Source organism: Oenanthe melanoleuca, chromosome 11, assembly GCF_029582105.1.
Source record: "Oenanthe melanoleuca isolate GR-GAL-2019-014 chromosome 11, OMel1.0, whole genome shotgun sequence".
NCBI lineage: Eukaryota > Metazoa > Chordata > Aves > Passeriformes > Muscicapidae > Oenanthe > Oenanthe melanoleuca.
The window spans coordinates 6,783,219-6,809,680 of record NC_079345.1 but is presented as its reverse complement, the minus strand read 5'-3'; the positions used below and the strand labels follow the sequence as shown (position 1 = coordinate 6,809,680).

Genomic DNA, 26,462 nt, shown 5'->3' with positions numbered 1-26,462 from the left:
CTCATCCACATCATCTTCTCCTGGCTCATGGCAGCACGTTTCCGAACGACAGCAGAACTGGCCTGGAATCGGCAAGGGCTTCACCCTTTGGAAATGAGGACTTGCTCCCAGCCAGGATCTTTGTCCTGCAGTTTAAAGGGCAGGAGCAGTTGCTCCTCCTGGAACCATGGGTTGGTGTAAACCCTGAGTGGGAGGGGTGTGTCATGAAAATGCAATAAGGAAGAATTAGGGAGCAGATCAGTGAGAGCTGGAGCAGAGGAGGACAAGCAGCATGGCAGAGCTCAGTGTCCGCTCCGTTCTGGTCACTGGGGCCAACCGAGGCCTCGGCCTGGGACTCGTCCAGCATTTCCTGAGGATGCCAAAACCACCACAGTGGATCTTTGCAGGCTGCCGGGACCCCAAGGGACAGAGAGCACAGGTGAGGCTGGGCTGGGAGGCAGTGGCTGTGCTGGGGGATTGGGGGACTCAGTGCCAGCAGGAAATTGGAACAGGGAGGGCTCTGGCAAGTGTGTGGAGACTCAGTCAGGCACCTGGGCCACAGGGCAGCTGGGCTGAGACCACATGGGAGCAGCTGTGCATGGGATGTGTGGAGGGAACTGTGCTACTTGGTCAGAGTCTTCCCCATCCATTTGGTTCAGGGCAGCTGGAACACAGTGCGGGGTCCATGGTAGAGCAGGCATGCAGCCAGAGCAATGTTGTCTTTTCCTGGGAAAGGCTGAGTCTCTGTACAGCCCCTCCAGCCTCTCCCTGCCTATACAGTGCCCTCTCTTTCAGGAGTTACAGAATTTGGCCTCCAAGCACCCCAACATCATCATCATCCCGCTCGGTAGGTGCCCTGAGCTGGGGATCCTTTGCCCCAGTTCCTCTGGCGAGTGCCCAGGCTGGGCACACCCTGGGAGCCCCGTGCTGGGAGGGAGCTGTGCCAACAGGCTGCTGCCTGTGGGGCCATGGGGCACTGCCACCTCTGGGGGAACACAGGGGACTCCTGCATGGGGACACAGGCTCTGACCTCCCCTGTGTCGGCTCTGCAGAAGTTGCCGACCCCACCAGCATCAAGGCAGCTGCAGCCAAGGTTGGGGAGCACCTGGGGGGCTCTGGGCTCAACCTCCTCATCAACAACGCCGGAATTGCAAGGCCAAAATCGATTGATAATGAGACACTGGAGACTATGTGTGAGGTTTACACCACCAACACCATTGGACCCTTGCTGATGGGCCAGGTGAGTCCCCAGCACTACAGCATAGCTACAGAAGGATCCCTTCCCATATCCTCAAGTTGGACTCTGTAGAGGGTGTTGAAGTGCCAGTGGGAGGGGCTCCTGTTAATGTTCTATTGCCCTGGCAGGCTCTCAGTTGATGAGAAGCTCATAGAGCCATGGGCTGGAGCTCAGGAACTGGAGCCTGGCAGGGAAGAGCAGGGAGGATGCCCCAGTGCTGCTGTCAGTGTTGCCCACTGTGGAAGGAGCTTCTCCCCTGCCCTGTGCTGTGTCCATGTGTGCTCCTGTCCCTCTGTCTCCACGCAGGCGTTTCTGCCCTTGCTGAAGAAGGCTGCCCAGGGGAGCCCAGGCTCAGGGCTGAGCTGCAGCAAGGCTGCCATCATCAATATGTCCAGCTACGCAGGCTCCATTGAGGATATGTATGTATGGGAGTTTGGACAAGTTGTCTCCTACCGCTGCAGCAAGGTACTGCCAGATTTTGCTGGGAGTGAGCCCAAGCATTTTCCCTTCTGAATGATCACACTGCCTTCCAACCTCCCTATCAGTCTGTGCCCCTCTGTATGCTGTGACTGAGCTCCTGTCTGTCCCTGGGTACCCATCACAACACAGTTAATTGCCTGGCCCTGGGTCCTACCTCAGAGGGATGTGATATGATGCAGTTTCAACTAGGCTGGGCATCTGCACTGGGGTAGTGAGGGAGCATCATGTACCCCAAGAAGTGGCCCCCTCTGCCTTTTCCCTGCCCCAGCTGTGGGGTTGGCACATGTCCCCTGGCAGCTGCCTTTCCCCTCCCACCACCATGCCCTCCCTGTCTCCCCACAGGCTGCTCTGAACATGCTGAGCAAGTGCCAGTCCCTGGCGTACAAGGAGCACGGCATCCTCTGCATCGCTCTCCACCCTGGCTGGGTGCAAACCGACATGGGGGGCGGAGGGTCATTTAAGGTAAGAGAACTCCTGTCCACGGTCTGGGAGAACCTCATCATTTAGGAATACAGAATTTGCTGGGGTCTCATGCTGGGCTGTGTGAGAGCTCCTGGGCAGATACCCTGGAGGCACAGGAGGGAAGGAGATGAGCGACTGGGAATGCTTCTTGCCCAGAACAATGATCTATTTCAAGGCAGACCCTTGAGCACAGAACTGTTTCTCCCTCTGTCCCATAGCCGCCCCTGACAGTGGATGACAGCGTGCAAGGGATGCTGAAGGTGCTGTCCTCCATCTCTGAGAAGGAGACCGGTACCTTCCTGGACTGGGAAGGGAAGGTCATACCCTGGTGAGATGCTGATTCAGGATTCTGACTGTGAGGACCTTTGCTGCTGCACCATGTTGTGCCTGTCCCTTAGTAAATGAGTGTCCACAAACAATAAGTAGTATTGTGTGAGCCTTCTTCCTTTGATCTTCTATTAACTGTCACTGAGAGAGTCCTCACTGGTGCTTTGAGAGTTCATCTCAGTTATTTCCACATATCATTGAGATAGGCTGGTCTGAACATTTGTTCTTGTCTAACTGGGGGCCTGGACACCATCCTGATAGGAATTTGTCCCTGGACTTGTCCCAGAGCTCTCCATCGGAATGGCAGCACCACCTTACAATGACTCAGGCATTCCTGCCAGTGAGTCCTTCCTCATTTTTCAGTTCAAAGTCCAAGCAGAGCACTGCTCAGTGTTAGCTCCTTCATCACATGGGTCAGGAAGACAAAACCTGACGTGATCTTCCTGACTTGCTTATGTCCTGCTGTGTTCCTCCAGCAGAGATCAAGCTAGTTAAAAACACCCACGAAGACCAGGGCCTCAAATGGGAAATCTGTGTAGTCTTGAACTGTCTCAGGGTTGGGAAGCTATTCTGTGTTCCTGTTAAATCCTGTCTATAACTCTTCTTGGCGGCTGTGCTCCCGTTCCGGGCTGCTGTGTGGAGCAGGATCATTGTAACATCAAGGCCACGAGAAAGCTGTTTCTTGTGGAGAAATCTCCATAGAAGAGGGAAGTCTCCTCTCCCAAGTGAATTGGTAAAAGACTATTTTAGAGATGGTAAACTGACTAAGTCATTTTCTGTACATTTTCAGTGTGAAAGAAAATAAGTGGGGGAGAACAAAAAGTGGTCTAGAGTTTTATTCTAAGGTTTTTTTCTTATAGTTTCAGTAATAAAGTTTCTCTTTGTACCATTTAAAGTTAAGCCTATTTGACCTTCCTCCTAATCATATCTCACAACAAAAAAAATTCAGATTAGTAAACCTAAACCACTAGACTAAGTTAGTGTTTCTGCCTAGTTTCAAACTAAAATCAAAACAGATGCCCACAGGTCCTCTGGGACTCACCATAGGGTTGATGGAGTGGGGTGTGGGACCAAATGGGCACATGGGGCCTCAGGGTCCATGGGGACACCAGGGATCCCCCACTGTGTTTCCTGTGGTGGGGTATCCATGGAGGGGTGGGGAGGAGGCAGCAGTGGGCTGCCTTGGATGTGGAGCAGGGAGCTCTCACCCTCACTGAGTCCTTTCTTCACCACCAGCACTGAGCCCACCTGCACCAGGGCTAGAAAATTCAACTCTCAAGTCACCAAAGTACAATTCTGAAGGCATAAAATTGGGGAGGAAACATGGAGAAGAATCACGAGCAGGCAGGGAGGTGGCAGTGGGACCTTGGGGATGATGGATGACAGGGGCCAAGGACATTCTGGATTATCCAGACCTCCCTGACTGTATCCTTTCCACAGCACCACTCAGCTCCTCACAGAGATCATTGTGCCATTTGTTGTATTTTTAACCAAATTCCCTCAAATTTGTTATATCACACATGATGCTAGGAAGTTAATTAATCCCTTACATCTTGTATCACTTAGATTTAGCTGAAATTATTTTAACCCTGACTTTGCTGTATTACAGGATGATGGCCCCACTGCATAAGGCCCTCAATAGCACCGTCCTTTGCAGCAGTCTCATTTCCTGGGTGCCATCCCAGCACTGGCAGTGTTTTGCACAATTTAGGGACCCATTCCAGATTGCCAAGGCTCTGAGCAGCATCATCCAAGTCCATTTGTAGCCTCCTTAATTAAACAGGATTTGCCAGCCGGGCTGTGCTGGGTGTCCATGCCAGGGGAGGGGACAGTGCAGGGACTCCCCTCCCCGTGTCCCAGCAGGTGGCAGGACCCAGCAGGTGGCAGGAGCTCTTGTGCTGTGATCGTATAGTGGTCAGTACTCTGCGTTGTGGCCGCAGCAACCTCGGTTCGAATCCGAGTCACAGCAACTTTTGCCAAGAGCCGGGAGGGAGGCAGCTGAGAGGGGATGGTTTGGAAAGATACCCCCCCGGGAGGGGGCCACAAACTTAGATGGTCCAAGAGTGACCAGACTCCTACCGACGATGATTTCCCAACCTGTAGTCACTGTGCAGGGTCTCTCCAGTGAGGCTGCAGTGACACTTGTGGGCAAGCACTCCAGCTTCTCCATTTTCCAGGCAAACTTGAGAATTTAGAAGAGTTCGCCCAGACTTCCACGTTTCACTTCCTCACAGTTTTGCAGAAAGAGGACCAGAAGATGCTGTGGCCACCCTGCAGAATGAGAGGACGTGGGAGGCACAGCTTGCTCAGCTCCTGGCCCTCAGGGCATGAAGGATCTGCAGAAGGAGGAAGATAACCAGATTAAAGTCCTGCAGCTGGCACTCCCTGCTCCAGAGGAGCAGGGCTTTGATTGCAGATCCTCCAGGGATGCTTTCACAGCAGAGGCAAAATCCACCCACACCTGAGGGTGACCCTGACAAACTGTAGGTCTGGGAACTCGAGGTCTCATGGGTACCAAGAAACAAGTGGAGATCTCTGGGTGCACCAGGAGATGCTTCAGCCTGGGGAAGCCTCTTAAACTGTTGCCTTTACCCTTCTGGAGCTTTAATGGAGTCACCCTGTTTGCTTGGACTTGGTGCCCTCTCCTGACAGCTGCGCAGAACTCACTCTGGCCGGCGGCTTTCAAAAGAGAAGTTACATAAGGTGTGGCACAGGCTGGTGGAGAAGGCACCACCCAAGCAGTGGGTCTCAACTCACTCCTGTGGGAGCATCTGAAAGCAGCAAAAGCTACAGCACTCAGGCAGGTGGGTTTAGGCATTTGCAGGGCTGGTGCTTGGGAAAAGGAGAGAGTGGATTTCTTTTCTAGCACAAAATAGATTTATTTTCTTTTGTATCTTATCCAGAGCAAGTAATGAAGAAAAAAAATCATTGCATATTTACTTTTGGGATTTTCAGTTTATCAGGCACTTACTTGCAGGACTTCACACACCTCCAACATTCATTTACTAAAAACATTGATCTTTTTACTTAGGGAAAGCTCAAAAAACATTTTTCCCTTCTAAAGATAATACATCTGGAGAAGTTGCCCATAAGCAGCAGCAGTGCCTGCCCCACTTTTACCAAGCTGAGCAGCAGAGACACAAGGAGATACATAACTTCTCATTCCTCTTTTCTTTTTATTTTTCCCCCCACAGAAAGTCAGTGTGATATGTAAAGCTACTAAACATACCTGAAAAATAATTTACTATGCTTGAGCGACTGATGTATGTTCAGGTTGAAAAGCATAAATATTTTTTTACATAGGACAGGGGATATTTTTCATCCCAAATTCCTTAATTTTCTGTTAAAAGAGTTTTTGTTTTGCAAAAATATCCTGAAGTGTCTATACACCTACAGGGCAGTCTGGGGACAGTGTGGTGGCCCCACAAGCCACTGCAGCCTCTACTCTCACATGTATTCCCTTAAAGTGATGCAGGGCTCTACTGGGAAACTTCCACTCATCAACCTCCCAGTGAAAAAGAGTCTCCTGATGTTCAGCTGGAGCCTCCTGTGTGTGCTCTGAACAGAGCCTGGCTTCCCTCCCGGGAGAGATGCTCCGGTCCCTTCAGTATCTTCATGGTGGTCAGCACGCGGAAAAAACAGTTGCCAGCAGGAGCTCAAACTTTAAGAACGCAGCCTGAAGTCGATGGGGGCACGCGAGAGAGCACTGGAAACACAATCCCCGACTTCTTCCCTGCATCAGAGGTTGCCCCAGGCGGGACCGTGCTGGCAGGAAGAGGTGCCGCTCCTGCCCGTGGGTTCCTAAAGGATAAAGCACCGCCTGAACAGGGGCTTGAACCCTGGACCCTCAGATTAAAAGTCTGATGCTCTCCCAGCTGAGCTATCCAGGCTCACATTTGGGCTCCGGGGTGCACATCTGTCACAGCCAGGGGACACCCCGCTTTCCTGCAGCACTGCAGGGACAATGTGGGGACCCACTTTGGTATCTCCCACTCCCAGGCCACCCCAACGAGGCTGCCGGCGCAGGCCAGACTGAACACGCGGGCTCTGGGAGTCTCCCTGGGCACTGATCAGGAATCAGTGATGCACAGGGATGCGCCCTGGAAGGCGCCGGTGCCGCAGGGATGCGGGAGGGGAGCAGGATGCTGCGGAGCGGCTGTGAAACCCCCGCCGCTGCCAGAGGGAGGCGGGAGGGTCCCGCCGGGCACAGGGGCAGCAGCGGCGGCTGTGGCCGCTCGGGGCTCCGGGCTCTGTCTGTGCCTGCACAGCCTCGGGTGAATCCGAGTCCCGGCGGCGCTGCCGCAGGAGCCAAGTTACAGCAGCAGGGAGGCGGCTGCGGGGAGCCGGGCTGCACAGACCGAGCTTGGATGGGCACTGCAGGTGCCGCCCCACATATCCTCTTGCCCTTCCTCCCCATTCTTCAGGAAGGGGCTCCTGTGCCCCACGGGAAACCCAACCTGTCAACCAGCACACCCACCCGCGCCCTACACCATCTCTGTCCCACCTAACACTTCCCGGTGGGAAGAAGACATCTTCCCTTCTGCACTAAAATATTATTTTGCCCCATCCCTTGAAGTGTTCAAGGCCACGTTGGATGGGGCTTGGAGCATCCTGGCTTGGTGAGAGGTGTCCCTGCCCATGGCAGGGGTTTGAAATGAGATGACCTTTAAGGTCCCTTCCAGCCTGAGCATCACTTGTCCCTGAGGGTCCCCAGTACCCAGTGCAGGCTGAAGCTGCAGGGGCTTCCCCCAGCTGGGACTGTCAGAGAGGATGTGTGGATCCTTCCAGAGGATGCTGCACAGAGCAGAGGCAGTGCCCAGGATGGCACTGGGGAATGTGGCACTGCCACGTGGCACAAGGAGCTGCCTAGATGTGTCTTTTCCTATCCCAGCCCCTCCATCTTCTCCCAGATACCTGGAGTCCGCCTGGCCACGCTGGCAGCACCAGCATCCCCTGCCAGGGGCAGGAGGAGTAGAGAGGGGCTGCATTCACCAAGGCAGGGAGTGAGCAGCCCTGGGCAGTCACTCCTAGAGAACCATGCACGGGTAAGAACGTGGCAGCCACCTCCCCAGAACACAGCAAAGGGATACTGAGGCACTGCTGCTCAACATGCAGCACAGCACCCCTGAGCAGGGCTGTCGGGGCGCTAAGAACCCCATGGCACCGCTGGACTGCTTTTGACAGGCCAAGGCTTGTCCATAAGGTCAGTCCTTCGTCCCTCCCCGTCCCTCCTCCTCCTCATGGCCAGCCCCTCGCAGCTCTCCCCTCCCCTGCAGCCCGGGTGCCTCTTGGCTGGACCTGCGTAAAAATTATAAAAGGCTGTTTGGCTCGGAGCCGTCCGGAGGATCCCGGCCGAGCCTGCCATGGGGAGCAGCGGCGCCGGGGTTGCTTTGCTGACGCTGTCGCTGCTCCTGCAGCCCACGTCGCAGTTCTGGCTCTTCAATGTCCTCTTTCCACCCACCACCACGCCAGAAGCTCCCCCGACAAACAGCACGCCGCCCGTGGTGCTCGGTAAGGTCGCGCCAGCGCGGGCACCGTGCGGGGTACGGGTGGGCACTCTGCCGTGCAGCCCCCAAAGCTGAAGGTTGGAGGGAAGTTGGGGTCCCACGCCGCTGGTGCCTCGGTGGGGTTTGGCTGCGATGGTTCTGGCTGTCTGGATTGGAGCCACCAGTGAGGGTGTCACACAGCTCCTCAGTCCCCTCCCATTCACTGGGATAGGGACACAGGGCTGGCCATGCCCAGGTGGAGCTTTCTGGAGCTGAGGGGATAGACTGAGCACCCCAGAAAGTGAATGGATCTCTGATATCTCACACCTGGCCCACAGAGTGTTTTAGAGCTTGTTTGGGTCTGGGGAACTCTGCTGGCAGAGGCACAGAGGTTGCAGCACAGTCTCTTCTGCCACTTCCCAAACAGGCTGCCATTGGTGCGGTGGGTGGACCCACCACCTCTCACCTCACTGATCCTGTGATCCCACCTCACCTGGAGATGGCTAAGTCATCCTCTGCTGCTGCAAAAGAGGATCCATCTCACATCCCACCCAATGCCAACTCCAACTGGGGGCATGCCAGCAGGAAAAGGGGCACAGGGAGATTAGAGGAGATGTGGGGGCATCATCTCAGGGAGCTGGAAGCAGCCACCACCATCTGATGCCTCTGTGCTGCATGGCTCTGCCTTCCTTTGCCCCTGTGCCATCACCAGGCACTTGAGCTCAGGTTTTGCCATGAAAACTCTGCTGAGCAAAGCTGGGGTTTTCCTCCTTTTTCTTGAATCATGATGAGTTTCCCCTTAAAAAAAGAGAAGAGAAAAAGCAGAAGATCCCTCACTGCTGCAATGCCAAAGGCTGACTCTGTAGACTCCCTTCCCAGGGGCATCAGTGGGTGCAGGCCTCCATGTCCTGGGGTGGTCAGAAGACCTGGGTCAGTGCCACCAGGTTCCTCTTTTCAGGATTGCCTGTGACAGTCAGAGCATCTCCTTTTGTCCCTGGTGCCAGCCTCGGGCCATGTCCCACGCCTAGCCAGACCCGGGTGCCCCTTGTGCCACTCGGCTGCCCCTCGTGCTGCTCGGCATCCGCAAGTAACCCATCCCCCTGGGCCGGGCGTTCCGGAAACCCCCAGTGCCCTTGGGACCACTGATAACCCCTCTGCCCTCACAGAACTCCCTTAATAATTACCTAATGTCCTCTGGAAGGGGAGGCAGAGCTCAGAGCTCTGTGCCAGGGGCAGGGGGGTGCTGGCTATGCACCTTCAGGAGCTGTCAGAGCAAATCATGATCCTGCTCCTCCTGCTGACCAGGAAAGTCCCTTCTGCCCACTCCCTACCAGGGCTCTCCTACACCTGTCTGATCCCCATCCAGGTGCTTTGAAGACAGGATTAGACCCTCTCAGTACTCCTAGGGACATGCCACAGGCATGAAGGAGCTGTGAGGCAGATTGAGGAAGGTAACTGCTACATCTCCTTCCCCTTTTGCATGGCGCAAGGAGATCCACAGCAGCCCCAGCCATGTGTTGCAGGCAAGTCCTTGGACCTGCTGGGGCCTTGGGATTTGTCACCTCGTGCTCTCATTCCACCAGGTTCACTGTCCCCTGCAGTCATTCACCTCTTGTCCTCACCTTCACAGTCAGTACTGGCACCAGGACCTTGCTCTTGGCTCCTGCATGCAGCTGGGAAAGCTCTCCGTGGTGTCTAATCCCAGCACAGGCACATCTCTCAGGGAAGCAGCAGGATGGCTGTCCCATCCCAGCTGGGAGCCACACTGACACTCCCAGAGGCAGCCCAAACACCCTGGTGACTGTGGCCCTCCATTGAGAGAGGCAAGGGCATACAGATGAATTTGCTTAAAGCTGTGCTGTGTTTCCTGCACAGACCGTTCCCACTGAATTTCCACAGAGTTCAGTTCCACTCAGCACTGAACCACTTCAGAGACCTTATTCAGCTTGTATGGAGGGTTTAAAGTTCAGGAAACTCTCCCTGGGAGCTTTGCATCCCTGAACTGATCACTACCCCAGGACAAGCTGTCAGGACTGCATTAGGAGTGGGCAGCCCCAAGCAGCACCAATTTCTTCCCCCAGACTATAGCAAGGAGAGGAGGGTGGAAACCCATGGAGGGAGGGGGAGTAATCTGGGATATTTTGTGCTGCTGGGGACTCTCACATTTGAGCCAAGGGTGACAGCTCTGGGGGTCACCCCATGGAAATGCAGCTCTAGGGGTTCCCAGGGATGTATTTTAGCACTGTTTTCATGCTCACCCAGCATCTCAGCTCCAAGCATCCTCTCTCCTGCATGGAGCAGGTTGTTCTCCATATGCTCCAGCAGGTGCCCAGCCATCCCCAGGCAACCCCAGGGGAGTGCTGCCTGTGGGATGGGGTAAGGACCAGGTTGGACAGCCCTACAGGACCAGTGGGATGGGGTTTGTAACTGGCTCTGCTCTCCCTCTGTGGTGCCTCCAGTGCCTGGGTGTCTTGGGAACCAGCTAGAAGCAAAGCTGGACAAGCCAGATGTGGTGAACTGGATGTGTTACCGCAAAACAGAGGATTATTTCACCATCTGGCTCAACCTCAACACCTTCCTGCCAGTGGGAGTTGATTGCTGGATTGATAACACCAGGTACTATCCAACCCTACCCTGGGAGTTCCCTGGGGAAATGACCTACCAAGGATCTCCCTCCCCTCTTTTCCCTCTGGCCATGATCTAGCACACATGGAAAAAAATGGGAGGACCATGGGATTGTTTGGGAATACAAGTGACTGGCTCCTGCTCTGCACATCTGTCCCTGTCCCAAGTCCCTGCCATGTGCTCAAGCCCAGCCAGACCTCCCTGAGCACCCACTGGAGATGCTGCCACCCTGCCCAGGGCTGCAGGGTGAGGGGGCTGTGTCAGCTGGTTCCATCAGAGCCTCTTGCCCCAGGATGCCAGGAGAGCAGAATGGACACTGGCTGGGCTCCAGTGCACCTCACATCCACACAAGGCTTGGAAACAACCAGGTCCAAGCTGCTACCCACTGATCTCCATCCCAGCCTCATGTTCCCCATGGGGACATGGCTCTTCTGCCACATTGTGTCCTGTCCCCACAGGGTGGTGTACAACCGAACCTCTCGGAAGATGTCCAACGCCCCAGGGGTGCACATCCGCGTTCCTGGCTTTGGCAAAACCTATTCTGTGGAATACCTGGATCAGAGCAAGCTGGCAGGTGAGAGGAGGAGAGGCCAGGGTGTCTGGGGATCCTATATGCTCCTTGCAAATGGGGACTGGTTCTGCAGAGAGCCCAGGGCACTGGGACTGAGAGACATTAGCCTGGGGGACACACTCAGCTGAGTGCTGGCAGGGAGCACCCCATCCTTGATCCCAGTACTCAATGGGATTCACAGAGTCACTTCATCTGGCTGGAGCTACAGGGCTTACCAGGGAACATTTTGACCATAACCAGGACTGGAATGGAAAAAGCCTCACAAGAGAAAACTACAGAGCTAATTCCCACTTGTTCCCTCTGCCCACAGGCTACCTGCACACCATGGTGCAGAACCTGGTGAACAACGGCTACGTGAGGGACCAGACAGTTCGGGCAGCCCCCTACGACTGGAGGGTTGGACCCCGTAAGTCTGGGGGTTGTGGCCAGGCCCCCTGTGCACACAGGGAAGCAGGATGACCCTCATGCCATCATGCTCCCCTCTTGTCCACAGAGGAGCAGCCCGAATACTTCCAGAACCTGAAGGCGCTGATCGAGGAGATGCACGACGAGTACCAGAGACCTGTCTTCCTCATTGCACACAGCATGGGCAACCTGCACGTCCTCTACTTCCTGCTGCAGCAGACCCAAGCCTGGAAAGATCATTACATTGGGGGGTTCATTTCCCTGGGTGCCCCCTGGGGAGGCTCTGTCAAGCCCCTGCGTATCCTGGCATCCGGTGGGTGACTCTTTGTGTGCAGCCACCTCTTCGTCCTCTTTCCCTCCTGCAGAAATGGAAGGGTGGTGGTGGGCAGGGAAAGGACACAGTGGTGAAAGAGGTGGGGGACCCAGTTCCTGTTTAGCCTCTTTGCAGCCCAGAAAGCCACAATCACTTGCCTAATACTGACAGTCCAGAATATCTACAAGTCACAAGTCCAAAAATGCATGAGATTAAAAATCATGTGCTTGAAGGTTTTAACATCTGGCCCCTTGCATCACTGTTAAGTCACCTGCTAATATTTTTCTCTCTTGCCACAAGAGCCAGAGATATTTTTAAGGTCATCTGAGGTCATTCCAATGTCTTAGGACTCCAGACATACCAAAAATGCCAAGGCTTGAAGGAAACATGCAAGTTGTTTCCTACTACTGCTCGCTCCTGTCCCTGCAGGCAGGTGTGCAGGTGCCAGGGTTGCAGGGAATGTTCAGGGCTGGGTTGGTCTGTGCCACCACACATCCAGGTTTGTCTCCATTCAGGCCCTCTGAGCAACTAGATATTGGGAGATCAAAAACATGAGAGATAGGGCAACTGAGAGACTTTTTAAAACATGGTTTATTGCCTCATGGCGTCAGTCTCATAGAAGAGTAAGACATTAAAGGTGTAACATTTAACACCATAATATCAGAGGCCATCTAATTCTTAGTTACTGTGCCTTATGTTAGTTTTTTAGCCAGTTACATACTCCTATGAAACTCAGTAGCATCTTTTTACACCAATCATTAATTGCTTTGCTTTTCGTAGCTTTGCTGCAATGTGTCATTTTTTTAACCAATCATGTTAACACTTCACAAACCTACATTGATACACCTTAAGCTTCTAACTAATTTTATAACAGGTTCTATTGCTAAACTTTAAAATCCTTTATGCTCTTACTTAACATATTGCTTTGCTTTGCTTTGCTTACATATTTCTGTTTGCTTAAAACATATTTCTACTTAAACTACAAACTAATACTCTTGTTTTATGTCCGTTTCGTTTGGTGGTGCCATTTGTGATGAGCCCTCGTGTGTCCCGCAGGTGACGAGCAGGGCATCCCACTCATGTCCAACATCAAGCTCCGTGAGGAGCAGCGCATGACCACCACCAGCCCCTGGATGTTCCCCACCACGCTGGCCTGGCCCGAAAGCCACGTTTTCATCTCCACGCCCTCCTACAACTACACCTACCGCGACTACCAGCGCTTCTTCACCGACGTCAACCTGGAGGATGGCTGGTACATGTGGGAGGACATGAAGGACTTGTTGAAGGATTTGCCCCCTCCTGGGGTGGACACGTATTGCCTCTATGGCACAGGCTTCCCCACTGCAGAGACTTATGTTTACGATGAGCGGTTCCCTTATGAGGACCCTGTGGACATAATTTATGGTGACGGGGACGACAGTGTCAGCACACGGAGCTTGGAGCTGTGCAAGCGATGGCGTGACCAGCAAAAGCAGAAGGTGTTCGTCCAGGAGCTGCAAGGTGCCCACCACTTCAACATGATCTTCAGCAACCTGACACTCAGTTACATCAACGAAATCCTGCTGGGGAGCAAAGAGGAGCAGGGGGAGCCAGGGCAGCTGAGATCCAGCCCAGAGGCTGGGAAGTTGGGGAAGATCCTACGTGAACACAAGGTCCTTAAGAAGCCTAAAAAGAACTGAAAGGACGGAGGGCCAGCTTCCCTCCATGATGGTAGGCAGCACAAACTGCTGTGCAGGGGAGCAAAGGACTTGGAGCTGAGTTTGGAAGGAAAGTGAGCAAGGCCAACAGCTCGGGTGGATGGGCTGGCACCCACTTCCACACTGATTGGTTCTTCTTTCGGGAATGGTGATTAATTTTACTTCAAAGGCTTGTCACTTCCCACCAGCGGGTGGATAATTAACCGTGCTGCCAGCTCATTAACACCACACTTGTGAATTCCAGTGTACACACCAGCCCTTTTTAAACAAGCCATTTTTAGGCACTTTAGAGGTTGTGGACCTGTGGTGCCATAGCTTCTGCTCACTTGGGACAGAGCAACTCATGTGTAACAAGAGCAGGCTCTGACTTACCAGGTGGTCACAGAGGTAGTAGCATGGGGGTAGCACAGTAGGTATGGCTTACAGAGCAGCGAGCTAGGCTCCTTGGGCAAGACCAACTCAGAATCAGCAGACTTACAAAATAATAAACACACTTTGCTTCTGTATGCTGAGCCTGCCTTGTCCTTCAGAGCTGGATGGTGAAGCCAGCCATAACCAGAGAGTGAGGTGCTTGCTGTCTGCAGGCACTCCAGGAGACAGGGCTTTAGGAAAAACCGCAAGGCCAATGATGCAGCTGGGGCTGGAGATGCGACCAGGGCTGGCAACACGATGCGGGTGACAATGTGGTTGGGGTTGGTGACATAACCAGGGTTGGTGGTGCTACTGGAGCATGATGCAACTGATGCTGGCAGAGCAACTGGGATGAAACTATAACTGGCCTTGGAAATGCAACTGGGACTGGTGACGCAACTGGGGGATGGCGATGCAGCTGAGGCTGGGGTGACAATGCAACCAAGGCTGGCGATGCGAACAGGGTGGCGATGCAGCTTCAGACAGGAGATACAGCCAGGGGTGGCAATACAAATGCGGTGACAGCTGGGGCTGGCCATGCAACCGAGGCAGCAATGCAGCAGGGACAAGCTGTGCAACCGGGACCTGCTGTGCCTCCGGGGCTGGCGATACTGCCGGGGCTGGGGATACTGCCGGGAATGGCGATACTGCCGGGGATGGCGATATTGGCGGGGATGGCGGTGCTGCCGGGGATAGCGATATTGGCGGGGATGGCGGTGCTGCCGGGGATAGCGATATTGGCGGGGATGGCGGTGCTGCCCTCGCCCCGGCCCCGTTGCGGAGCGCAGCGCTCGGGGCGGGGCGCGGCTCTGCCGCCGCGGGCCGGGGCGGGGCGGGGCGGGGCTCTCCCTCCGCGCTCCTCTCCCATTGGCCGCGGCCCGCCGGGCGCGGCGCTGATTGGCGGGCGGCGGCGCGTGCTCGGGGCGGCGGGGCGGGGCGCGGAGCCGGCGCAGCGCCGGTGCCGCCGCGCTGGAGGCCGCGGGCGCGGGCTGGGCTGCCATGGGCTCGGGGGCCGCGGGCTCGGGGGCGGCCGGCGGCCCGGGTCACGGCGCTCCGCTCTGCCCATGCCCCGCGCCGCGCTGCCCGCGGGGAACCCGCCGCCTCTCCGAAACCGGGGCCGGGCCGCGGCGGAGCGAGGGCGCGGCGGGGCGCGGGGGGCTGCGCGCCGCCGCCTCGCTGCCGCACATCGCGCGGGGCCGCGGGGAGGAGGGCGGCGGGCGGCGCAGCCCCTGCCTGCTCGTGGCGCTGCGGCCGCGGAACGTGGAGGCGGAGCGGGAGCGCTTCTTCCGCGCCAGCTTCGCCTACGACCCGCAGTTCGAGTACGCGGAGCCGGTGCCCGCCGCCGTGCTGGACAAGTACGGGGCCGCCTCCGACCGCTTCGTGGCTCAGGTGAGGGGGGCCGGGGAGGGATGCCCGGCCTGGAGGGAGGAGGAGGGACCGCAGCTCGCCCGTGGGCTGGTGCGAGGGTGTGGGATGTATCCTGGTGGGGCTGGCCAGGAGATGGCCCATGGCCACAGAAATGTGAATGGTTTGGGCTAGAAGGGATTTTAAAGACCGCCTAATTACCCCACACACCCTGCCATGGACAGTGACATTTCCACTAGATCGGTTGCACCAAGTCCTGTCTAACCTGGCTTTGAACATTTCTAGGGATGGGGCAGCCACAGCTTCTCTGGGCAACCTGTGCCAGGGCCTCACCACCTTCACAGGGAAGAATTTATTCCTAAAAAATGGCTTAAAACCACCGTCAGTCAACTTCACACCATTCCCCTTTGTCCATGTGAAATCTTGCCTTCTTTCTTTCCCAGCTGCTGTCAGATGCCTCTCCCCTTAACACCTTTTGTATCCTACCTTCAGAATACTCACCCTGTGGTTTCTTAAACCTCAGGTTTTAGTAACCTCACCTTACCTGCAGGGATGGTACACATTCCCTGGTGATGTGGGTCGTGCTGGTGCTGGGTGTTGCCAGGTTGGATGGGGCTTTGAGCATCCTGGTCTAGTGGAAGGTGTCCCAGCTTATGGAGGAGGATTGGAACTAAATGACCTTAAATATCCATTTTTACCCAAACCAGTCTGTGTTTCTATGGTCAAACTGGTTCCAGCTTATGCTGGGAGCTGTGCTCCATTTGGGGCACCTTGCTGGTATGTTTTTGCACTGGTTGCAGTAGAAATAACAGCAAAGGAGCTGGAGCACATGGGTGACAGCATGGGAAGTGGCCCTTAGCCTGAATAACCTGGTGGTTATCTGGCTTGTTTTCTGGAAGACCTAAATGTTGTCCAGTGCAGCAGCATCCTCAAGGCATCAGCAGACAAGGCCAGTAATGATATTAATTGGTGTAGAATCCACTTAATGAGTCTGTATTGTTTTGCTTAACTGTTTCCATGGCTTATACACTACTGAAACATTTCTGAGTTGCTCTCTGCCATGGGGATGGCACTGAGAAGACAGCTCCTGGTCATTCAACAGGAGAAAAGAGACAGGAGTGTGCTTTCAGGGTTCTCTGCCCACAAACAAGCCTTTTGTGGATGCAGGAGTAGAGCTGCTCTGTCCCTTCACCCTGTGCTTGGAGCTGGGAGCCTGGCCATGTCCCAAAACCAGTCTGCACCTGGGCGTGAGCATCCTGCTTCTAGGAAGAGCATCCTTTCTGCCACGCAAACAAGGGAGCAGATAAAAATCCTCTGTTATCCCAAATTCAGACTGGCACACCAGAAATGTTTTTTTGCACCTCCCAGTCAGGAGTTATTTGTTCCAATAACAACCTCTTCACTGATTTATGTATTGTTTTTCAATGTTTACTTATTCCCACATCATTGCCCATGTCATCGCCTGGATTATTATCCAGATGATTCAGGTCCTTTCTGTAAACAGCTTTCCAAGCAATTTATCATTCCCAGTGTGTGTCCTACCTCTGCCCCAGATAAACTGGTGCCAGCAAGGCTCTTGCAGGGGAGACACTCTAATGCCTGCAAAGACCTCACCAGCTTTCAGCATTTCCCTCCTGTATTTTATTCCCTGAGTTGTGCAGTAAAAAGTGTTGCTCAGAGTTCTTTCACCCCCTGCTTTTTCCTTTGGTGCAGTTGGCTTGCAGCAGAGTAAAAGATGAGTAATTGAGATTATTTTTCTCTGGGCAGTGTTTTGAATGAATGGAATTAAAGTTTGTAACCACTGTGGATCCTGGAAGCTTTTGCAAGAGACATTAAGTGTTGAGTGTTTTTGCCAGCGTTTCTCCAGGTTTTCCGGTCACATTCAGATGGGACAAGATTCATGGCACTGTTCCTCTGCTCTTACCCTGCAGTAACCTCCTTCCAGTCTCTTTTATTTTGGGAAGCATTTTTTTGTTGGCAGCTAATTCTTAGCTAGAAACTGCTGTTATTTTCAAAGACCTTCATTAATCATGGAGATTAAATAAATAAGGCATTTTGCTAAGTCAGCATCCTTGGATGTGAGCAGACAAACCAACACCACCTCCCTGCTTCCAGCTGCTCTGCATGTGCTTGGGGGGTTATTTTATTTTCTTAATAGAAAACTTAAATAAGGCCAGGAGGATTCTTCCTGTGGAGGCTCATTGCCCTGGAGATCACATCCCTGGTTTGCCATGTGAATTTGAGTGGCACCAGCACAGAGCTGGAGGATTTGTTATCCCACTGCATATAGTGGGTGCATGATCTGGGGATGCTCAGAATATTAAATTTGGAATCTCAGGAATTTTGCTCACCAGGATGTGCTCTGAAGGTCAGGAGGAGGTCTCTGGTTGTCTTCCTCCTGGGCACCAGCTGTGCTGGGTTTCTCTTGGCTCAGTGATTTGGGTCCCCTGGGAGGAAAGAGAGCAAGTGGCTGAGCAGAGGTGGGAAGATGAAAGGTCCTTTTTCTGCTGTGCTCAGCTGAAGGTACCTTGCAGTGCTGTAAAAATGATCCTTATTGTTCAGCACACAAAGCAAAAAGCTCCAAAAACCCCAATCCCCCCCTCCCCAGAAAACAAAACTGACAGCAGAAAAACTGTGCACAGCTTCTCCTGGAAAGACACAGTGACTTGAGAATAAAAACCAGCTGTGAGAACTGCCCAGGGAAGGAAAATCAGGACCTTCTGCAGGGATAGAGGAGGTTGCTCACCAGATGCAGACCTAAAGCTCCTCTTAGGATCATAGAATTGTTTAGATGGGATAAGACCTTTAAGATCAAATCCAGCTGTTACTTAAGCACTGCCAATCCCACCACTAAACCACATCCCCAAGTGCCACATCTACATCTTTTAAATGACCTCCAGGGATGGTGACTCCACCACTGCCCTGGGCAGCCTGTTTCAATTCTTGACAGCCTTTTCCATGAATAAATTTTTTTCTAATATCTCACCTAAACCTCCCCTGGCACATCTTGATCCATTTCCTCTTGTCTTATGGGATGTTGGGTGATTGGAGCACCAGTACTGATGGTGAGCACCCATCTCCTGATCCTGGGTAACCTTAGGGACTAGGGAGGGACAGAAATTGGTCCTGGGCTGAGAAGCTGGGCAGGTTTTTCAGATGCAATAAAACTGCAGGAAAAACTCCAGAATTGGTTGAAAGTCATCTGCTTTGGAATATGTACTAATGTAATATAAATATAATATATATTATTAATATATTAATATATATTTCAATGACTGGAAAAATAATTGCTTGAAAATGTTTGCAATGGAAGCACACTTTTTGGGGAGGAAATGTGCTAATAAATGTTCATATTTTATAGATGCTCCATAAATGTTAATGTGAATAATGGAGCACATGATGCATTTATTAGAAGGCTGCTGGGTGTACAGCAGGCTGGTGCTGCTGAGACTCTGTTTGAAGCAGCATCATTGCAGAGTGTGATGCACAGCCTCAGTGCTGAGCTTGGAATTCAGCCCCAGAGTAAGAAATTCTGGGAGTAAAAAGCAAGCTCAAAAGCTGGAGATCTTTTGTGAAAGCACTGGAGTTTGCAAGGAAAACTGAAAGCAGAAAAGACTGAAAATAACAATGGATTTAAACCACGCTGCAACGATGCAATTTCACTTCTGCTTTGCCCCACTTCTGCAAGAGATGCCTGCAAGGGTGGCAGAAAGCAGGAAGAATATGCTGTGGCTCGTGCTGATTGAGTGAAATGTCTGTCTGTCCTGGTGGCCACCTCCAGCCAGCTCAATCTTCTTGGTTTTTCTAGATCACGCAAAACCACATTCATGTTTGGAGGCATTTAGGGGTTACCTTCACTGGGTTTGCTGCATGTGGGATTTTATTTGTAAGCAGGGAGGTGTTTGTGCTTATGTTTGTACTTTCTGCATGCCACAGGCCATCAGGATCATTCGTGCTGTCCTGGAGAAGTACGGCACCTATGAGAGCTTCGAGGTGGCCACGGGCGGGAGGCTGCTGAGCAAGTGCCAGATCTGGTCCGTGATCCGAAAGTACATGCAGAAGGAAGGCTGTGCAGGAGAGGTAATCACCTGTAAAACACAGCAAAGTATTGATTTTCTGATAAAAAGGACTCCAATTGAGAAATGTTTTGGTTACAAAGAGGAAACTTTTCTGCTCTGAGCAGTGTGTCCTTTCACCTCCAGCTTCACCGTACCCCGGCTTTAGGACATGGTGCTGGTTCCTCACAAACTTCCTGTGATGTTTTCCATGTGTGTCCCCCTTCTGTGCTTGAGAGAGGGGGAGCAGCTGCTGCTTGTCTGCACGGCCATGCTAGGAGCCTTTTGCTGTGTGCACGAGGCATCAGTTACTGTTGGGAAGTCGTCTCTTGCTGTTGGCAGTGGGAGGGCAGACTTCTCCAACAGCTGCCTTAACCCACACATCCAAAAGCAAAGCCAGGGGAAGAGATTTCCTGCCATCCTGCAGGACATGCAGGTTATGGTGCTTTGAAAGCCCAGGCTTGGGTTTCAAGGCTGGGAAATACCTGGTTAAAATACAACAGTAGCCACGTGGGATGGAGCCAGGGTAGAAGTTCAGCATCTAACCTGGTTTCTCTGCATCCCCTGCAGCATCCAGCTTGGGGCATCCTACAGCTGCCATTGAGCTTTTTTTTCCCCCTTCTGCCAGCAAGGTGTGGGCAAAACACTTCCACCCTCCTGGGTTCGAGGTGTGAGAAGGAATTCTGGACCTGGCTTTGTGTGGGTTGGCTTGCAGGGCTCCCTGGGGCTGTTGGCTGCAGGGCAGGGACTGTGCAGTGCTGGATGGTGTGGGGGCTTCCTCACCACTGCTTCTTGGCCAGAGTCTATTTCCTACCTCTGATTTTCCACCTCTGTCTCCAAAGAGGGTTATTGATGATCATTTCTCCAGAGCATCGCCTTGCCCAGTGGTACCCAGTGCATTCCATGCAGGCAGAAGCAGGAATGGGTGGTCCCCTGATGTCCCTCCTGCCCAAGGATATTTCTTTCCTCCTCTAACACCCTTGGTTTGCCCTGATGCCTCCTGAGGGTGTTCCTGGGATGTGGATTTAGCACCTTAGTCCTCCTAAGCCTTTGCCTGGGACAGAACAGATTTCTGCAGATTTTTCCCTGTAATTCATCTGCCTTTGAGTTCCCAAAACCAGTCCCAATACCCAGCCAAGCAGCTGCCAGTCTAACAGACCTGCACTTTTAACTTGCTGTTTGAGCTCTATCTCTCAGGTTTATTAATTGATTAAATTCAGCTACTCTCTTCTCCATTAATTGCGCCCTGGCTGGGCAGAAAGCCATTGACTTTCTTACATATTGGTGTACAGCTGGCTTCCTTCCAACCCTGTGTAATTGTCCCTGTGCTCAGAGCTATTAGGTGTTGGACTCAGTGAACCCTGTGGGTCCCTTCCAGCTCAGGACATTCTGTGATTCAAGGCAATGCAGGGTTCAGTCACTGTTTGCACATCGGTGTGGCTGTTTTATCTGGGACTTTTGATAAGTGTTTTTATCAAAACAATGAAAGCATTGATTTGTTCCTTTCTATCCAGTGGAAATTTTGCTAGATGTGTTTGAGGTAGGGAAGAGAGAAGGGTTGCACCTGCTGCTCTCCATACAGCGATCTTGGTAGAACTTTCTCCCTGTACAAGACCAAAACTTGTTGAAACTTCTGCTTCACTGATAACCTCACACTCTGTCGGGGATCTGGGCGGTTTCAGGGGTGTATCTCCCTCCCTGCACCTGTATCTCTGATTCCTGACTTTCACCATCTGTGCCCTGTCTGTTCTGCCGTGCCCTTTGCTTCTCTGATACGTACTAATCATGGTGGCTTGCTTAAAAGAGAAGAAACTCATGTGGGGGTAGAGCAGCTGGTGTGTCCCTGCCCAGGGCTCCTGGCAGGCAGCGTGGCCAGGCTGGTGGCAGCCTCTGCAGCTGCCCTTTGTCCCCAGCACCGATCAGCAAAGGCAGGATCCTGCACCCAGCACTGCAGGCAGCACGCTCCTGGGTAAGTGTTCATGCTGTCACTAAATTTGTGCCCTCAAAAGCTGCTTTGTTGGGGTCCAAGCTGCAGATCCTGAAGCTCTTCTTCTTTTCTTCTGATGTAGGACAAACATGGTGCTGCCAGAGGTTTCCATATGGATTTCAGTGGGCTCACAGCTTGCAGCAGAGAAACACCTGGCCCCGCTGGTAAGTGCTGCATGGCAATCCTTGGGGTTGTGGAGTGTTGTCAGCCCAAACTGTGCTAGCTGGTGGCTCTTGGGATCCCATCAGTGGTGTCCCTCTACCTCTGATCTGCTTGCTCAGTGTTGGAGGTCCTGAGCAGTGCCAGGTTTCTGGGGAGAGACAGGAACTCATACTCCAGTGCCATGAGGACCAGCAGAAGCCTTCCCTTGGTTCCTTGGGATGAGCTCTTTCTCCATCAGTGTGTTCACAAAACCTGAGCAAAACCATGGACCACAAGGATGTACTGGGGATGCTGCTCAAATGAGAGATGTCACAGACCTGGAGAGCTGGTGCTGTTCCTCTTTGGCTGGAGTTGCAGCCCTGGTTGTATCTGCAAAGCTGGAGGGTCCCAAAACAAGGCAAGTGGTGCTGCTCAGCAGGATGGGTTTTTGTAGCACAAGAAGGGCTGCAGTGGGCAGCATAAGAAGCTGTCGTCTCTGGCACTGCCCAGAGTCCCTTTCCATTGCTGGATGGCTGGTTCTGCACAAGGAGTCAGAGGTGAACTGACAATTCTCAGCGTTGGAGGGATTTGTTTTCACACTGGTGTATTTTAACCAAGGTAAGCAGCTGCACTGTGAGTATTTTATGCTGTTTATTTCCCAGTGGTGGACTCTGTTAGGCTGCACTTTTTGCTTTCATAATAAATAATAATAAATCTGACTTAAAGGAAACCAATTCAGTCTCCTCTCTTTTTTTTTAATAAGAATTGTCATGTAGTAACACAGGCACGTTTTCATCCTGAAAAGTGTCAGTTATGAAATAACATGATTTATAGAGTTAATTGGTATGTTTTGATTGCTATCCTGAGGTTTGCCACTGCCAAACCTCGGATGCAAGAGCTCCCATCCTCCTCTGGTGATGCAGATCTGAAGTTGAGTTGCTGCAGATCTGAAGCCAGGTGGTCAGAAAGTGCTGCTGGCTGGCATGTTAACTTCTGGTGAGCAGCTCTCTTATCTCCAGCACCTGTGTTAACCAGGTTTCTCAAAATACCATTTTTTTCTTTATAAAGATACTGAATAGTCCTACAGATGCAATGCCCATCCCTGCTGTGAATCGTGGCCAGCACTCACGGTTCCTCCTGTGAGGGTGGGCTGGCATGGAGCCCATGTCTTCAAACCTCAAAAGAATCCGTGGAGGACTCCATGAAAATGGAGCCAGAGCCTTGGTCCCTCAGGAGATGTTTCTTGGGGGGTGCAGAGCCATTACAAAGCTGGGTTTTGTGCTGGTTGGGTGTTCTGAGTTGTTTAATGGCCAGAATGTTGAATGTTTAATCCCATTGGTAGTGGGGCTGCAGAAGGGGGCCCAGGCAGGTCTCCAGGGGATGTCCATCCTCTGTGACCACGGAAGTGTGGGGAGCCCATGGGAAGAAGCTGGGGAGGGTGATGCTGGAGCCAGAGGGGTGCTGGAGGAGACTGCCCAGGAGCTGCCTGCTCCCCCCACAGTGCCTGCTCAGCTTTGGTGGCTGTAAAGAGATTAGAGGAACTCCTTCATCCTTGCATGAGATCATCTCCTCTCATTATCCCCCCCACCCCCAGTGGCTCTTGCTGTCTGTAATTCCTTTGAGGAGCTGTAGCACAACCCAATGATGGTGCAGCAGTGCCAAACCGCCAGTGGGTTTTTCTGACCATCTGCCACCATCCCTGCTCTGCTGAGAGCCAAGCCCTGCTCATGGCCGTTGCCTCCTCCTTGTCTGCAGGTGGTGGTGCAGCTCACCGATGACCTCCTGTCGCAGGCAGTGATGATGGTGGAGGACAGCCGGCCCACGCTGGCCATCAACCTGGCCGGAGCCCGGCAGCACTGGCTGGAGGGGATGCTGCGCCACGAGATAGGTCAGTGGGGGGCTGTGGGCAGGGGCAGAGCCGGGGATGTGCCAGCTCACTCCTGTGCCCTCTCCTAGGCACGCACTACATCCGGGGGGTCAACAACACCCGCCAGCCCTGGCACAGCTCCGAGGGCCGCAAGCAGTACAGCCTGAAGCCTGCCAACCCCACGGAGGAGGGCTTGGCCAGCCTGCACAGCGTCCTGTTCCGCAAGCAGCCCTTCCTGTGGCGGGCAGCCCTGCTCTACTACACCATCGAGCGCGCCAGCCGCCTCTCCTTCTCGGCGCTCTTCCGGGACCTGGAGCAGTACGTGCAGGATGCCGGTGTCCGGTGGGAGTACTGCGTGCGGGCAAAGCGGGGCCAGACAGACACCTCTCAGCCAGGTACCACTCGGGGGTGTGAACTGAGTTCTTACTTATTTACTTATTTTATATTTTTTTTTTTTTAAGAAAAAACTGTGGTATTTTCTGCTGCTGTGTGTAGGTTGAGCATCACCAGTCCCATGGAGTGTGCGTTGGCATAGGCAGCTGGAACAGGCACAAACTCATGGCTAGAACATTAAAAGTAAATTTATTTGCATTACCTTGTTAACTGAGGGAACCCCAGAGCAACAACCAACACCTAGACAGAGGAACACAAGATCAGAGGATCACTGGCCTGCTGTTCACAAGCTTATCAAGAGTTACACCCAGGTGCAAGGTCACTTGAGCAATTTACAATCCTCCAGATCAGTGTTTTGCTTTTAACCCTTTCCTCCCAACACAGCACCCAGTCCACACATCCATCCCCAGCACCATTCTCCCTTGTCCCATAGGAGCAACTTACAAAAGCTCTTGGGGAAGCAGCAGGCAAAGGAGAGGAGAAATGAGCATTCCTATGGATACATTTGGATGCTTGTAGTGGTTTACCCTTTAAAAAATTACTTGGGAAAAAGTATGACAGTATCCCAGTGGGGTTTGTGGCTCTCACTGCACCCAGCTGCCTCCCTAGTGCTCATCCTTTGGGACCCAGCAGTCCCAAGGCCTGGCACATTCATGGGCAGTGCCTCATTCTGGTTATTGTGGTCAGCAAACACTTAGGCAAGTGGAGGGTGGTGAGAAGCCAGGAGCCCTCTCCCAGGCCTTTTCTGCTGTTCCAGGCTGTTTCAGTAAGGACCAGGTGTACCTGGATGGGATTCTCCGCATCCTGCGCCATCGGCAGACCATCGACTTCCCACTGCTGGCTGCGCTTGGAAAGGTAATAGCCAGGGTGAGGGTGGGGCACAACCCCATCCCAAAGCTCACACAGGCTCCTTTGATCTCACATGGGCTCCCTCAATCTCATGGCTTCCCAAAAACCAGCCCTTGCCTGGCAGCCCTTCAGTTCTTTGTCTTTCCCTGCACTTATGGCTCTCTGTGTACCAGGGAAGGGCTGTGCTGGGTAGGATGCAAGGAAGGACGGGACAATCCATAATCCTCTGTGGGAGACCTCAGGGAAGAGGCTTAACCCAGCAGGTTAAGCCTTTCTGGCCCTTGGCCACAGCAGTCCTGCTGTCACCTGTCCTTGCAATGACCGAAAATGACCAAACCCACAAATCATTACAAATCCCACAGCCCCAGCAGCTCTCCTGCTGCCTCCCACAAGCAGTAGTGATGTTTTGACTGACCCAGGGGGGCTGCAAGGGGACCAGGTGCCCCTCGTGGCACCTGCCAGGGTTTGGGATGGAGGGGGCTGACCCCATCTCCGTGCTTCCTGCCAGGTCTCCTATGAAGACGTGAATCGGCTGAAGGAATTTGGGGTCCTGGAGAAGGCGCGCATCCCCCATTTCATGCAGGATCTGGAGCGGTACATGAAGCAGCTGGATCACATTGTCACCACCAACGGCCTGAACGAGGAGGAGCTGGAGCAGCTGCTGCCTGACTGAGGGGCACCCCCTGAAGCAGCACCCCAAGGGTGTGACTGGTGCTGTTCATTGGGTATTTATTGGGCTGGAGCAGAGGCAGAGCCCGAGGCGGGCGCTGTGCATGTACTGCTGTGTAGGGTAGGCGGCCAAGGGCCCGTGTGGTTGTGTTGATGTGTCCCCTACATCCTCCCTGTGTATTTTGGGGATGGCTGTGCTGCTCCACGTGGCTTTGGGGAGCCAAGGAGGGTTCAGGGAGAGCCAGGGCAGAGTTGGGGTGATGTGCTGGTCCCTGAGTGCAGAAGGCTGTGCTGGGGGAGTTGCAATAGGGGGATTTCTCTTGGAGGAATTTCTCCAGGAGTGCTCTCAGCACTGTGGGGGCACCTGCTTGGGGTCAGCAGACAGGGCTGGGGGCTCTGGGCTGTGCCTGGCAGGGAATAAGGGCTGGACTACAGCCACAGATCACCCTGTGGATGCCTTTTCCACTCCCTACCCTCTCCCTTATGTTCCCCAGCAGCAGCAGGAAGGACTTTAATCCCCCATTAGCAACCTCTGCCCAGCTCTGTACCCCAACTATAGCCACCCTGCCTGGCTTTGAGGACTCAGGGTGGGGATTTGGCTTGATGTTAGGAAAAAGCGTGTAATAAAGGTGATGCAATGGAAAAGACTCGTGGGCAAAAGGTTGTGGATAGCATTAAAAACCAGGCTGGCACCAGTGTGAACACCCACCATGCCTCTTGCTGGCACAGGCAAAGCTGCATGGTCTCAGCTGGTGCATCAGGGGTCATGCACTGTGACGGACAACATACTGGACAGGGACATCAGTAAGACAAAGCAGGCAAAAGTAAAAACTACTCCAAGCTGTTCCTGGTCTCCTAACACATGAGCTCTGGAGCAGACATGGCACCCCTGGGAGAACCCTCTTAAGAAAAAACAAAACAAAAAACCAAAACAAACCCCACAGCTTCTTGGCTTACATCTCACTGAGCTCTTGCAACAGTAGCACAGGCCAATCTGTGGCTCCAAGAGCTCAAGCTCAATCCCAAAAGCTCCAAGTTTGGCTGCAAGCCCTGCTCGCAGCATCCCCAGCTGCCCCTCACTCCTGATCTGGCAGGGCAGCTGCAGTTTCTCCACAGGGTGTCCTGTAGCAGGCAGGGCAGCAC

At 53.3% G+C, this 26,462-nt stretch overlaps 3 protein-coding genes and 2 non-coding genes across 5 annotated transcripts; 4 read left to right on the top strand and 1 right to left on the bottom strand.

Annotated features, from left to right (window-relative positions):
* The first annotated feature begins 146 nt into the window (after positions 1 to 146).
* LOC130258006 (C-factor-like) lies at positions 147 to 2,580 on the top strand. Its single transcript, XM_056501022.1, has 6 exons — positions 147 to 418; positions 775 to 826; positions 1,032 to 1,219; positions 1,523 to 1,681; positions 2,039 to 2,158; positions 2,377 to 2,580. Exons 1-6 carry the CDS (start codon positions 272 to 274, stop codon positions 2,488 to 2,490), a joined length of 780 nt encoding a protein of 259 aa, XP_056356997.1. The 5' UTR covers positions 147 to 271; the 3' UTR covers positions 2,491 to 2,580.
* Positions 2,581 to 4,382: 1,802 nt separating this feature from the next.
* TRNAH-GUG (transfer RNA histidin (anticodon GUG)) lies at positions 4,383 to 4,454 on the top strand. The gene has a single exon. It is a non-coding gene; the product is annotated as a tRNA-His (tRNA).
* Positions 4,455 to 6,302: 1,848 nt separating this feature from the next.
* Positions 6,303 to 6,375, bottom strand: TRNAK-UUU (transfer RNA lysine (anticodon UUU)). Its single transcript has one exon. It is a non-coding gene; the product is annotated as a tRNA-Lys (tRNA).
* Positions 6,376 to 7,725: 1,350 nt separating this feature from the next.
* Positions 7,726 to 14,088, top strand: LCAT (lecithin-cholesterol acyltransferase). Its single transcript, XM_056501021.1, has 6 exons — positions 7,726 to 7,996; positions 10,431 to 10,587; positions 11,055 to 11,170; positions 11,478 to 11,573; positions 11,661 to 11,885; positions 12,942 to 14,088. The coding sequence occupies exons 1-6, from the start codon at positions 7,849 to 7,851 to the stop codon at positions 13,562 to 13,564; spliced, it is 1,365 nt and encodes a 454-aa protein (XP_056356996.1). The 5' UTR covers positions 7,726 to 7,848; the 3' UTR covers positions 13,565 to 14,088.
* An 880-nt stretch (positions 14,089 to 14,968) lies between these two features.
* Positions 14,969 to 25,966, top strand: MATCAP1 (microtubule associated tyrosine carboxypeptidase 1). Its single transcript, XM_056500426.1, has 6 exons — positions 14,969 to 15,382; positions 19,295 to 19,438; positions 23,297 to 23,429; positions 23,498 to 23,803; positions 24,559 to 24,656; positions 25,159 to 25,966. The coding sequence occupies exons 1-6, from the start codon at positions 14,993 to 14,995 to the stop codon at positions 25,321 to 25,323; spliced, it is 1,236 nt and encodes a 411-aa protein (XP_056356401.1). The 5' UTR covers positions 14,969 to 14,992; the 3' UTR covers positions 25,324 to 25,966.
* The last annotated feature ends 496 nt before the right edge of the window (positions 25,967 to 26,462 follow it).

What these genes read in the sequence shown, in the direction of transcription:
- LOC130258006 (XM_056501022.1), top strand. Translation starts at nt 272, where the DNA reads ATGGCAGAGCTCAGTGTCCGCTCCGTTCTGGTCACTGGGGCCAACCGA. An exon ending in CATCATCATCATCCCGCTCG is followed by an intron (nt 827 to 1,031) that starts GTAGGTGCCCTG and finishes TCGGCTCTGCAG; the next exon opens with AAGTTGCCGACCCCACCAGC. An exon ending in GACCCTTGCTGATGGGCCAG is followed by an intron (nt 1,220 to 1,522) that starts GTGAGTCCCCAG and finishes GTCTCCACGCAG; the next exon opens with GCGTTTCTGCCCTTGCTGAA.
- LCAT (XM_056501021.1), top strand. Translation starts at nt 7,849, where the DNA reads ATGGGGAGCAGCGGCGCCGGGGTTGCTTTGCTGACGCTGTCGCTGCTC. An exon ending in TGCTGGATTGATAACACCAG is followed by an intron (nt 10,588 to 11,054) that starts GTACTATCCAAC and finishes CTGTCCCCACAG; the next exon opens with GGTGGTGTACAACCGAACCT. An exon ending in GGATCAGAGCAAGCTGGCAG is followed by an intron (nt 11,171 to 11,477) that starts GTGAGAGGAGGA and finishes CTCTGCCCACAG; the next exon opens with GCTACCTGCACACCATGGTG.
- MATCAP1 (XM_056500426.1), top strand. Translation starts at nt 14,993, where the DNA reads ATGGGCTCGGGGGCCGCGGGCTCGGGGGCGGCCGGCGGCCCGGGTCAC. An exon ending in CCGACCGCTTCGTGGCTCAG is followed by an intron (nt 15,383 to 19,294) that starts GTGAGGGGGGCC and finishes TGCATGCCACAG; the next exon opens with GCCATCAGGATCATTCGTGC. An exon ending in GATGCTGCGCCACGAGATAG is followed by an intron (nt 23,430 to 23,497) that starts GTCAGTGGGGGG and finishes GCCCTCTCCTAG; the next exon opens with GCACGCACTACATCCGGGGG.